The 13,267-nt window shown below is 40.8% G+C and overlaps 1 protein-coding gene across 2 annotated transcripts in view; it reads right to left on the reverse strand.

Moving 5' to 3' along the window:
• INO80C (INO80 complex subunit C) overlaps positions 1-13,267 on the reverse strand; it is a 475,763-nt gene that overhangs the window by 130,663 nt on the left and 331,833 nt on the right. For both annotated transcript variants that reach the window (XR_011278543.1, XM_069620549.1), the window contains exon 5: positions 7,740-7,807. Coding sequence is in view for 1 of the 2 variants with exons in the window: in XM_069620549.1 (XP_069476650.1) it covers positions 7,740-7,807 (68 nt within the window). In the remaining variant the exon portion in view is untranslated. The remainder of the gene's footprint in view (positions 1-7,739; positions 7,808-13,267) is intronic.

The raw sequence follows: 13,267 nt of genomic DNA on the forward strand, positions 1-13,267 counted from the left end.
TCATGAAAAAATAGATAAAACAAAAGAAATCAATGCCATTCTTTACTTTAGATGAGTATCACAATATTGATATTTGATGCTTTTTAGTAAATGAAACAACTAATCATGAAATTAGTTATTTGGTTAAAACAATACATAAAACATATATTAAGTTCACTCCTTACATGGCTTCTAAATTCAGCACCTTTAAAAATGTTATTGCGCCAATTCTATGTGAGGATAACTGTTCACAAAATATGAGTTGCCAGAGTCTGGTGACATTTCTCTGTACTCTTTAAATGTGAGCCTCAAGATTCATATTCGCAATAGAACCAATGCTACACACATCACTAATAGGTGTATTAATGTTTCCTTATTATCTTCGATCCTACAGAATTGACACTTATTTTCTTCAGGTCTAATTAGTTTGCGTTTTACCTGAACTTCCTTGGTGAGCCATAAGTTGAATCTCAACCACATGAAGCTGGATCTGTGTTGTGGAGATGGAGATTTTTTCAAGTATAATGTGGCTCACTATATTTTTTATGGCCAAATGGGTGAATCATAAAGTCATGGTATCTCAAACACTTAACTCTCGTTTGTGTCTAGTCAAATTGGAATAACAGTTTGTAGCCCTTATTGGGTTCTGGATCAATACATCAATTCTGATATCCGCACTTACTAAAACTTGTTTAACTTTCATCCTCCATTCCCGCACAAACAGATCATCAGCTTCACACATATGCTTTGGCAATGTTCAACTTATTAACACAGATTCAAGCGCCATGATACATTTTCGGTACAACGCTATAAAAGTCCACAGATATCTTGTGTACAGTGATTTCAGACCCAGCTCATATCTAATCCACAAGCCTGGAACACAATTTGTTAAGTTCAAGAGCTGCCTCCAATATTTAGCCTCGAGTCTATTCCATACCAGCTGAGAAATTATTTTTTTAGTTTCAGCTCCATATACAAGTATAGGAGTTGTCTTTTGTAAGTAGAAATTAAGCATCTGGTTAATTGAAAATGTTCCGTATTTATTTTGAATCAAGACGGCTTGTGAAGCAGACATGGTGAGTTTAGCCTCTAGACGTTTTATAAGCTCTATTCTGCATGTTAACCATAAAAGCAGTATTACCATTAAAGTGATTAAAATGCTAGTGCCACCGCCAGGGCTGTGTAGTCGAGGGAAAAAGTAGATAAGTCAAAAAGGAGGTTGGGATGACAGTGTCAGTAGAGGAGATACAAGTTTTGGCAATGCCAAGAAAAAGGAGATTGAGACGGAACAAGAGAATAGAATGGATCTCGTTACAGACGGACAGCATTTTTGCCGAACCACTCGTTACAAAATGACCCCCACTATGTTTCACTAGCCTGATATTAACACGGAAAGGAAAAGAAAACCTATCCAAAATATACAGTCAAAATAGGATCAAAATTGCTGGGAGCAGTCTAGTGCCTTGTTGGATCCTAAAAAAGATGTGTTTGCATTGCTTCCCCATGCCAATTCATGCTATAAAAATGTACCTATGTAGCATTATCGATTTGTGTTCAGAAATGTGTATAAATGTGCATAGGAAACATTCATTTTTTAGGAAGGTGTGCTGTCGGAGGCGGCCGCTTGTGTTTCTTGTGGTGCAGCCAGACGGCCTAAGGTGACCTTCTCTAGCGATTTTCCAGATTTCCGGCGCCTAGAGGGAGCATTTGGAGTAGCTGGGAGAGAGAGAGAGAGCGTGGACGCTGAGAAAAACAGTGTGAGAGGTGAGGAACGGCAGATTTTCAGTGGGAGTGCAGGTGGCACCCTGCCATTTCTTCTGCAGGTATCCTCAGTGAACCAGGCTACTCCACCCCCGCTACACCCTGTTTCTCCAGTTTCAGCCTCCTATCTCACAGAAGCAGTTTTGGTACTGCACAGTTGGGGGACAAATACATTGCACTGGCACACCCATTCAAGAAGCTTTTTCTAAACGAAGGGGAGAGTGTATTTTACGTTCTCTTTTTAGCGTTTTATACCGCTGGTAAGGTTTGTAAAACCTTTGCTGGTATTTTGGACTATTTGATGTTTGTTGATTACTATAAAATGTTGAATATATACAATTTTAGAAGTAATTAGGTGTACGACAATTCGAATAGGATGGCCTCAATACCGCCATTGGTTGTGGACTTGGCTGTTCATCCCAATACCAATCTTAACATGCCAGCTCAATCTACTGTGGATTTAGAATTCTAGCAGATAGAGGCCCTTTCTCCTGGGGCCTTTGTGCAAGTTTTCAATGCCAGTAACTGCATACAGTGTGGCAGTTATTTGCAGCCTATGCCACGAACTATGTAGTCTTCCCGCAACAATGTCGGATACATCTGGGGGGAGACTAAGGATTCTAAGGACTTCAAGAATCTTAAATCCCACTTACAAAAAAGAACTCGGCACTATTAGGCTCCCTTCAATGATCTGTGTGCCCGATTATTTTGCAGCAACCCGCCCATACAAAAACAACCATACCTGAGCAGGTGGAATCAGGGGGCCCCACTGAGCCTTCCTGCTGCATACAAATTTGCAAACATACAAGAAAGGAGGGTAAGTTGGGTTCCCCGATTGATTCCATGAAAAAAAACAATGATTTTTTTTCCCAGTAAGATTAGCTAGCACTGAAGTACAGGGGCAGTGGTAAAGAGAACACTGGGAATTAATCATATCATGCAATCTGATTACCCATATGGATGTTTCAAACGTTATTGGGGATGAAAGTATGCTGGCTGAAGCTGCCCGTTTGAGCAACCACATAACATACTCTGTGTCCTCTAACCAGCCTCCACAGAAGTATTGGTTGATTCACCCTCATGTGGACCCACAATCTCTGTTCTGAATGACCATTGCTTATCATTTTTGACTAACATTACGAGGGATGAATTTGGTGAAATCCAAGAAGCTGGAGCGGGTTCCAGACCTATGGCGAGTGAACATAAGCAAAATCTCAATTCTTTGCCGCAAGCTCTAGAACAGGATATTCACTTGACCGCTCCAGAAGTTATAGCCCTAAACTCAGTTCTTTCAGGACTAGTGAACCTATAATATTATATACGAAATGAGCTTAGGGCACACACTTTACAGCTCAGTGATATAAAGCTGCGGCTGGATGGTCCACACTCTACGTCGAACCTGCGCCAACCCCGCTCAGAGAAATGTTACAAAATGAGCAGCACTGCTCATGCCTCTACTCCGGTTGAGATAATTCAAATTGGAAAAGGGCTGAGGACTTGCAACAACGGACTCATCAGAATTCCAGTATGCATGTGGTTTCAAATAGTGTGGCCGCAAGCATAACTGTGGGCGAAATAGCAGATAAGTTAACATTTGATTCTTAACCTCCCAAAAAAGGCTACAAAAAAAAAAAAGTCAAGTCATAGCAACAAAATTAACCAGATATTACAGAGACAAAAATAAAAATTTGACTCAATATTTTCCAGCTTCTGCTATGTGTCAAAAGACTTCTAAAACAAGGAAGCACTCCAAAGAAGCAACTTTTTGGATGGAGGATACTGGTAGGTGAAATGCACTCTCTCTGCCATCTTTGCTAACTGTCCCTGAAGACCACAATGAAGTGGAGATCATAGTGGGGGATATCCCGCCGACAGTTGAACATGGGCCACTAAAGAGTTGCAATATTGACATCAATCTAGTGTATATTGTGAATCTGACTGATGTAAATGATGCTTGTTGTAACATAGATGTAATGCAAGAACAGGAAGCTTTGGCGGCAGGATTAAGCGCTGAATTTATACGCATCTAATGCGTTACTCAGACAAGTACAGTAGTAGGCCTGTGTCCATCTGCATATAACACAGATGATTAAAGTAGAAAAATCAAGTGATGTACAAACAACTTTTAATTTTGGTATACACGCGGATACGTCTCTATTGCCGAAGCAGAATAGGTCTGCAATTGTACAGGCACAGCATGGGTGGCAGCATTTTGTCTCTGAACAAAGGCTGGGGATTCCGTTGGTACTGAAATGCTTGAATACAATCTCTAATACACAATCCAGTTTCAGTTCGAGTAACCTCAGGGAAGGAGGAGATGTTCCATATTCAAATTCAAAACATGCGGCGCCTAATCATTGGGGTACTGTGCAGACTATTGGACTTATCGACTTGTGGCTTATCCAAAGGCCCAGCTAATGGAAATTTGATAATTTCGTTCTGAAAACTCATACAACCAATACTCATCAAGAAACAGTGAAACCCTTGCTTAACTCCAACAAAATAATAATTTCACTTTATGCCCTTGCACTTCCCAAACATGAAAAACGTGAAGACTATTTGGACATCCAAATCGCCCCATACAAGTTCTGTTTCAAACTATTATTGGAGAAAGACGACCAGTTATTTTTAATAGACAAATAGTAATAGAATTGCTGCATGAAATCCCTTGGCCATCCTTAACAACACCACCACCACATGTTCAAAAGCGGAGGTTGTATCAGACTCCATATATGGGATTCTGGTGGTCAAAATAGATCTCAGGTTGGAGGGGAGGTCAAATCGTCTGTATCAGGTAAATGTGTATTGGAATGCTGCGAGTTCAGACCTGGCTTTATTTATTGCACAGCAACAGATATTTGCGACCATATTAGGGTTACTGAGTACAAGAGGAACTTGATTTTGGCAGGGGACTAGATTGCAGATTGCAGGGATAGAGGTTCTCATAACACCAGCACTGTGCTTAGAACTGATACGAGTAGGATAAATGGTGTTAAATGGTGCAATTGTTTCGGTCACAAGATCTGAGGATAGCTAATGGGAGCATACGGAGGGATGTTCCACGTAAATTCACATGGTATTAAAATCAAGTGAATGCCCATTTGGACTACCTAGTGCTCAGTCAGGCACTCTTTAAAAATGCTGAACTATTTGTAGTAATGGAGAAATCTTAGAGCGACCACTGTCCACTGAAAGCGTCTTTTAGTAATTTTGTAAAAACAACAAAGATGAATGGTAATCATGCTGGCTTAGTTGTCCATAATAAGGGACACAAAACTGTTGGAATAGAGGGAAATAAGGAGAGGTATGTTAAAGGAGTGGTGGCATTGGTGAAAAATAGTAATCGGGATAAGAAAATGTAAATGCTTTCCCCATCTTTCTTCCCGCAATTTCTTGTGAATTGTACTAATGCTCTTCAAAGATGTCCTTTTATTGGGAAACCTAGACAGATTTGTTATGTCTGCATCCAGGAAAGAAAGACTACTGAGGGCAGAACTAAGAACGTTAAAGGGCTCTACTTCGCTAATGAACTGAAATACTCATTGGCAGTAAAATAAAAATGAAATCCATGTGAAAAAATAATGTAAAAAACATTTAAGCAACAGTGAATGCTAAAACAAGTTTGCAGGAAGATCTGCAAACTAATGCAGTGAACGAAACGGATTGGGGCACTCGAAAATTGATCCGCCGCTTTAGGCGTCCATTCTGCATTTACTATTTTTCAATATAATGTAGGAAAGAGATATACCAAGCTCGTGGCAGAAATCGGTGATCATACCGATTTATAAAAGAGGGGATAGCTCTGCTCCATCTAACTATCGTCCAATACCTCTGCTTAACCCAGAAAGCAAGATTTGTGCATCTCTGCTCCTGGCAGAAATAGAAAACTGGATCACAACAGCTGGGATTCTCAATCATATCCCGACTGGGTTTTGCAGAGGGATGGGAACACATTTAAATGGCTTTGTAGTCAACTGCTTGCAAGAAATGGCTAGAAACGGCAGTCAGACTCCTATATATATAGGGCAGCAATCGATTTATTGCAAGTTTTCGACACCATCAGTCGGGACAGGTTATGGGTTAAACTGCGTGGTTGGCATATGCCAGAAGAGCTTCTGGCGATACTGATGCGCATTCATACTAATTTATCAGTAGAGGTGAGGTTTAATGGGCTTGGTTAATTGATAAATGATGTTAAAACCTTTCGTGGCCTGCGACAAGGGTGCGTTTTGGCCCCTTATCTATTCAACCTCTACCTAGCTGACTTAACGCAATTTTTGGAAACTGTAGTCTTTGTCCCGATTAAACTGGGAGACCTAAGGCTATCCGTTATGACCTATGCGGACATCATTTTAGCAGACAATACACAGGTAGGACTACAACAGTTAATGAATGCCATGATGTCGTACGCTGAGGAAAATGAACTGGCATCAATACTAATAAAAGGGTCATACTAAGGCTCACCTCCAACTTAAGCCCTACAAATACACATTGACAGTTTAGTAGTAACACTATCATCTGAAATTAAATATTTAGGGATTTTTTTTTAGTGTGAACCCAAATCTGTTGTTGACCATCTTAAAACAAAGGCCCAAATTAACGTTTCCCTGTTAAAATGGTTTGATACAAGGCATTTCAGATTTACTATTAAACCCCTTGTCGATTATCATAAACAAATTAATCGTGCCATCACTTTGATGCGGCCAAGAGATATATCTGACACAGGACCTAAGCTGGACAACATTTGAAGACTTAATATGGAAAAAAAAAGACCCAGGGTTGCCTCTTTGTGTCATGATGGCCGCATTATGCTTTGAATCGGGTATGATTTCACTGAAGGCTTGGTATCAATGGAGGGTTCCATCTTTCTATGGGACATTGCTCAAACCTACAAAAGGGCTCTCCATTTACCTTTTTCAGTGGTGTTGAGACAACAATCAACGTGCTTAGTCCGATTGGGCGATTTTGTATGTACGCATGTAACATATTGCTTAGGTGTCGAGTCAGAGCTGAACTACTCATAATTACGCCACTTCTTGTAAAGAAATTACTGTTGGGAGAGGATTGGATAGAAACAATAAAAAAAGGTCACACAACCTCGACACCAGTCTTTCTTTCCCCCATCCGTACTGGCAACAGCAATTCATGAGTCTCCGGTTAAATCTGCTTTTGACAAGTGAAATACGGGCCATTAGATCTGGAACTGCTCTAGGCGATGTGGTATATGAACTCTGTAAGACCCCAGGTTCAAACCAAACTATACACCATTTGGTTATTGGTTGTGAAGAAATAAATTATCTGAGCTTAAAGTATTTCCGAAAATTTGTGGACAACATAGAATGGTTGAAAACAGAGGAGATTTACCATAGAGGCATGGCGGGATACGAGTTGGGCATCACCATCGTTTTGTTGGCATTTCTGGCTGCTGTTGGTATAGTCTCCATAAAGGAACAATGAAAAAGCCTACAAACCTAGTGGGCATTTTTAACTCAATTTAATTATTCGTAAGTGCAGGACTCGCATTTTAAATCTTGTTTTGGGAATTCTTTTTGTTTTAATTCTTCTTATGCTAATCGATGTATGGTGATCCCTGATTATTGTGATTGTCATTTATATAATATCATAAACAGTGGGACATGAATTGATGAACTGTTACATACATTATTAGTTTTTGAGTTGTAATATTTAAATGTTTAAGATGTTATGTGTTTATGTAAAACCAAACTGTTTGGTCAATTCAGAGTAAAAATAAAAAAATGTTAAAAATAGGAAACATTTAGATGACACAAGTATAATTGGGCATGTCTAACATGCAAAAATGGTATTGTTTGAATATCATTTGGAAGGTTGATTTGTGTCGCTATGTACCATCTCGTCATTCTCCATAGGTAGCTCTCATTTCTTTGGTGATGACTGATACTCAGGAGTTGCTTTTAGATCCTATCATCAAATACTAATTTCAATCCAAATTAGTAGAATGAAAAAATGCATGTACTTACAGGAAGTCCGGAGATATCGGAGTATTTTTTGGCAGGTTTGACAGAAGGAGGTGCATCAATACTAAAGTCTGAAAGTTTGACAAACAGAAAACAAAACACAGTTTAACACTTCAGAGAAAAAAGGCTGAACTTTAAGCTAACTCTACTCAAAATGTACGATTTGGCAACATTCACATAAGCAAAGCAATAGCATGAAATTGATCTAATACACATTTCAAGATTGACAAAATGCTTCCTGGTTGTAAGTAGCACAAAGGGAGAACACCACATCTTGGTTCAGAGGTGTTCCATTCATAGATGGCAAAGAGACAAAAAGTAGGTAGTATGCCTGTTTGGCTGCAGATAAAATTGGAAGAGGGCAAGCTACATTCTCCAGAGTGGGTGGGTCGGTAGAGTAAAACTAAGACTATAAATAAAAACAGCACGCTATTACAAACACAATATTCACTAAAACAACCCTGCAAGGAAGGACACTGTATGAGCAAACTGAATAAACTAAGGGCAGAATTTATATTGGGGGTTCAACTGTCTCCTTTCATGAAACCTGAAAGCTTCTGCTTTTTTTCTGTTGGTTTTCCTGGCACATGGACCTTATTTGCTGTCTCTGTGGAACGTCTACTGAGGCACCCTGCCACTGTAACCCTTTAGGCTGTGCTGTCCTATGGTAGCTCATACAGCTCCTAGGATGGGGTGCAAGTACCCCATTTCCAGCATAGGGTGATTATACCGTTCAACATTCATGTTGTGAAGTAGGCTGGTGAAAGATGGAACATAGTTTTGGCTTCACCGTTGGTGTAATTGGTTTTACAGCATTCGTACCACAATGTACCAGAATGGTAGCCACTGGAGTACTCACGTATCGAAGTCCTACCCTCAACCAGTTTGTTTCTGGGCCTTTCCTTTGTTTAGAAAAAGTACAAGGCAGGCCCTAAAATGGCTGCGGTGCTAATATGGGCTAACTCTGAGCTGGTTTAGACTGGTGCCTAGCCCTATAAAGGTCAACACACCTATGTGAGTGGATTTGAATCAACCTGATTGACTGGCCACCAAAACCAATGTAGTGAACCCCTGTCCATTCCTTAATTCTGCGGGGATATTACAGGTTTACTTAGGAAGATGTTTCCACAAAGCTGCTGCACATTTTGGACAAGTTCTGGCCATTAGGTTTGGGTCTTGTGTCCTTTCCCTGAGCCCTGGTGCCCTCTCTGGGCATCCTTCATGTGCGGTTCTTGTCCTCTCCATGGTCCTTCACATCAGATTTGCTGGGATCTCCAGGCTGAAACAGTTTACTCAATATTTTGCTGTCACTTGCCTGTTTTGCGCTCCTTGGAATAGGAAGCTGGCCTAAGCCAGAAGGGTTGCTGGACACCACTACTGCTTTTCATTTAGGATGTCCTGGGTTGCCCTGCACCATTATTCCAAAGCTGGTACAGTCTTCTGCTGGCTGGCTGTCCCTTTTCACCAAGTCATCCAGTTCCCCTTGGTTCGGTTGTTACAGTTTCTGGGTATGTTGTCAGATGCTGATCTTGCTTTTGGCAGGTGGGCCACACCCTTTGGAATGCAGATTATTGTCCTTTTGCATCATCTGGGTCATTGTTGGTCTAAGGTTAAAGTCACTGCATGACTGATCCTGTAAAAAAGAAGGTCTATTCTCACTGAGTAGTTTGACCATTCCTGAACCATCTTCTCGGGTATGGGACCATGAGTATTTACCTCTGGGCTCAAGGCTGGTGGGTTATTTTAGATACCTACCCCCAGGAATGCGATCGGTCTTTGGGTTTGGGACTTTGCAGATCCCCATATACATTGCTTTGCAAATAGCCTATCAGGCCCTTCTCCAGAATGTATCATCTAGGTGGGCCAGAGGTATTATTGGGGGGGGGGCAATTTCCAGTTGGTGTGAGAGTAGCCTAACCCAGCCCGGAGCTACTTTATATAGCCTTCAAAACCTCTGGCTCAAACAATACACGGGTTAGATTCTGTTTCCATACAGACACTATGGACAGTTACCCAAAATGCATGAGCTAATAAGATCAGTACTTTATAAACAGTCCCAGCCATGACATCCTCTGGCCGGGCAGTCTTCCACACTTGGTCAGAAACCCCACAGTAAGTACGTATGACAGAAAGCACTGAAACACGGCCCATACTCACCATCTTTTATTTTATTTTGCATTTTTAAAGCGCTCAAACAGCCCGCGAGCATCGAGGCGCTGTTACTGGAATTGTTTGTTTTTTAGTTGCGTAATTGTTTTTTTTGTCTTAGTTGCGTATTTATAACGCGCTTAAATACCCAGAGATTTCTAAGCGCGGACCTGGTGATCGAACTGTGTTGCTTCGTGTCGTCTTGCTTCCAAGGCGAGCATGTTGCCACTGAGCTATCTTGCCCTAGTCCCCGTCAAGCAGGGCAAGCGGCAAAACCCTCTCAAGTACAAAGAATACATTCTGATTAGGTAGGAATCATTATGAGAGGTACCCTTAGAGTGAAGAGGAACAAAGTCATCATTCTTGCCGTGACACATTTTCCGGCAGGGCAGGCTGCCTGACACCCAAAAGTAAAGGAGAGACATTGTGAAACTCACATTCTTGGCATCTTCAATTAGGGCAGTCATGAAACATTGTTATTAGGTTGGCACTCTGCAAGCAGTTTGTGTAAAATTAAGAGCTCTACAAAGTCCATACCAGCACATTTTAGCCATTGTATTTTTAGTTTGGGCTATTAGGTGGCGCTTCAGTGACACCTTTAATCCGAAACTATTGTATTCGAGTACAGCAAAGTGGGAGTTGGCAAGTGTGAAAGGACACATAGTTTGCAGCTTGTTGGTTATTTACACACCCAATGGCTGCCCAGGACCACACCCACTACCTGCCTTTAGCCACCCAACCCCCCCCGCCCCCCTGAGATCTCTGAGATCACTCTAGCAATCTGAAATATCACACTTTTGTCTGCCAGTTATTTCTAAGCAGTCTGCCGAGCGTTTATTGCAGAAGTAAATGGCTAATGGTGTAATGAACATGTTTTAACCAGGTGTGCTATTAGCCACTTCATTGTTATCTGTTCCTTGCACTGAAGTCCTGGTAAAAACAAGCATTGACAAAGCCAGTTGGCTTATGTATAGGTATTACATAGGAATTTGCCAAGCACTCCTATCAAATGTCTAGGGAATCCCATCATTCTCCCGGCACTGTTGCAAACCTATGGCCAGGTGGTACCACAATAATATCAGTGCCTAGCAAATGCCTACCACATACCTAACCAAAAGCTCAAACCGTTGTGCCCTTGCCTTTTTAACCAAGCAGCCTATCTGTGTTCTTTCAATTTTTTTTCATTTGAAGAATTCAAACTGCATACATATTTATGATTAATTAGGTTAGACTTAAGGTGTACTCCACAAAAACAAAAATACTTTGAAAAAAACAGAGGAAAAAATGAGCAAGACAGTAATTTTTTTCTCCAAAAAACTGTATACTCGACGAATGAGAATAGTCCTTTGACAACCGGTTTAAACTAAAGGGGTAATTTTCTCTAACTTTTGAAACTCCCTTACAAAGACATCCATGCAAAAAAACAGTATTCTTGACAAATGAGAATAGTCCTTTGGCAACTGATTTGAAGGGGTAATTTCCTCTTTATCTTTGAAAACTCCCTTACAAAGTCATCCATGCAAAGATTTTCCGTCAGTTCTTTCTCGTGTGCGAATATGGTCAGATTTTCTTTACGATCATGAAGCATTGAGCGCCGAAAAGCTGTGACTACAGGGGACATAGAAAATGAGTTCTCACAGGGCGCAGTTGAAATGCCTATTGCAAGTGCAGATACATATATTTCGTCCTGGAAAAGCGTCTGCATAATTGTTTACCACTTCGCAAATTGTGGCAATATTTGAACCTGCTGTGATTTTTTTTTGCAGCAATGGTTTTGCCACTACCAGTTCTGCCTCCAAAGTGGATTTACTGATATGTTTTAGGTCTAAAAGAGGTGAACATACACTGACATCCAGAAAATGCTGTGATGAGGGAACCAGAGCAGCAATGGCTTCTATTAGCATAGTGTTTTTCTGGGAGAATCTGGTTTCCATTTCAGCAATTGCTTTGTCAAGAATGTGCAGCTGTGGTTTCCTTAGCCTTTGTTCTGTAACTGATGAATCATTGTCATTTTCAGATTGTCCAACTGTGGTACATACCACAGAATCTGCAAATCGGCAATTTAGGGTTCTTCGTCTTTTTGGTCCATTGTCTAAATCTATGACATCACCTGAAATATATTCGGCAGTAGAAGGAGAGCAATATTTAATATAAAACATAGGATCAGCGCGCATACTTTTTAGAGCCTAAAGTGTAGATTGCACAATCTCTACAGCAACTGAAAGATTTGTTTGCGCTGTTTGGAATGCAGAGTTGGCTGGTTTCAGGATTAACAGCAAGTTTAATAAAAATGTACCAACAATATATACATTTTCGCTTCGTATGTGAGATAATATGCCACGTGACTCAGGACGCAATTCAGATGAAGCACTGTCATCATTATATATTTCTGATAAAAGATCAGACATTTTATCTAAGTTTTCAACTACACATTTGGTTACCTCATAATGGAAAGGCCATCTGATTTCAAGCCATCTCTTAAGAGCTGGCCCATTATATTGTTGGCTTACGTAATGGCGATGAAAGAAAATATGCAAAAGATTACATAAATCAAAGAAACGTTTTGCACTTGGTTCACTCTGAATTGCATGTATAACAACAAGATGGAGCTGATGATTATAGCAATGAATATAGGGTATACATCGGTTTAACCGCCTTTGTATGACAGCCTGAACTCCCCCATTAAAGCCACTCATCACTGACACTCCATCATAGCATTGAGCTATAATGTGCTGTGGTCTAAAATTACATTTTGTCAGGTGGCTTAATATCTGTTCGGCACTGTGCTCTGCATCCAGCTTTTCTGTAAAAGGCCGATTAAAAGGCATTTTTGGGAACGGATTGAGCAATATCAGCCAGCTTTTTATCTTTTTTCAAAGTGTACTGAAGGAACAAGTTACTTACCTGTAACTGTTGTTCTCCAGCATGGGTCTGGCATGGATTCACATGCTCATGAATATTCCCCGTCGTCAGGCTGGGAATCCTCGGTAAAGAAAAAAATCAGTATCAGTTTCGTTTCTGATCTGTCTTTCGTAGTAGTAACCAATCACTGATCTCTGCGTCATACTGACCACAGCCAATGACTGCCCTCTACCTAAGCCCCGCCTCTGGCAGCCATCTTCAGATTTGGTAGCACGTGAAGTGGCAGTATGACCAAGTGAAGAGCCGCAGAGGGGTAGGCGGGAGGGTTCGCATGTGAATCCATGCCAGACCCATGCTGGAGAACAACAGTTACAGGTAAGTAACTTGTTCCTTCTCCAGCATGGGGTCTGGCATGGATTCACATGCTCATGAATAAAGAATACATAGCAGTACACACATGCACAACCACGGGAGGTGGCAAAGGCTCAACATTAAGCATTACATCAAACTCAACATTAAGC

Source organism: Ambystoma mexicanum, chromosome 5q, assembly GCF_040938575.1.
Source record: "Ambystoma mexicanum isolate Mex_15411 chromosome 5q, UKY_AmexF1_1, whole genome shotgun sequence".
Taxonomy (NCBI): Eukaryota; Metazoa; Chordata; class Amphibia; order Caudata; family Ambystomatidae; genus Ambystoma; species Ambystoma mexicanum.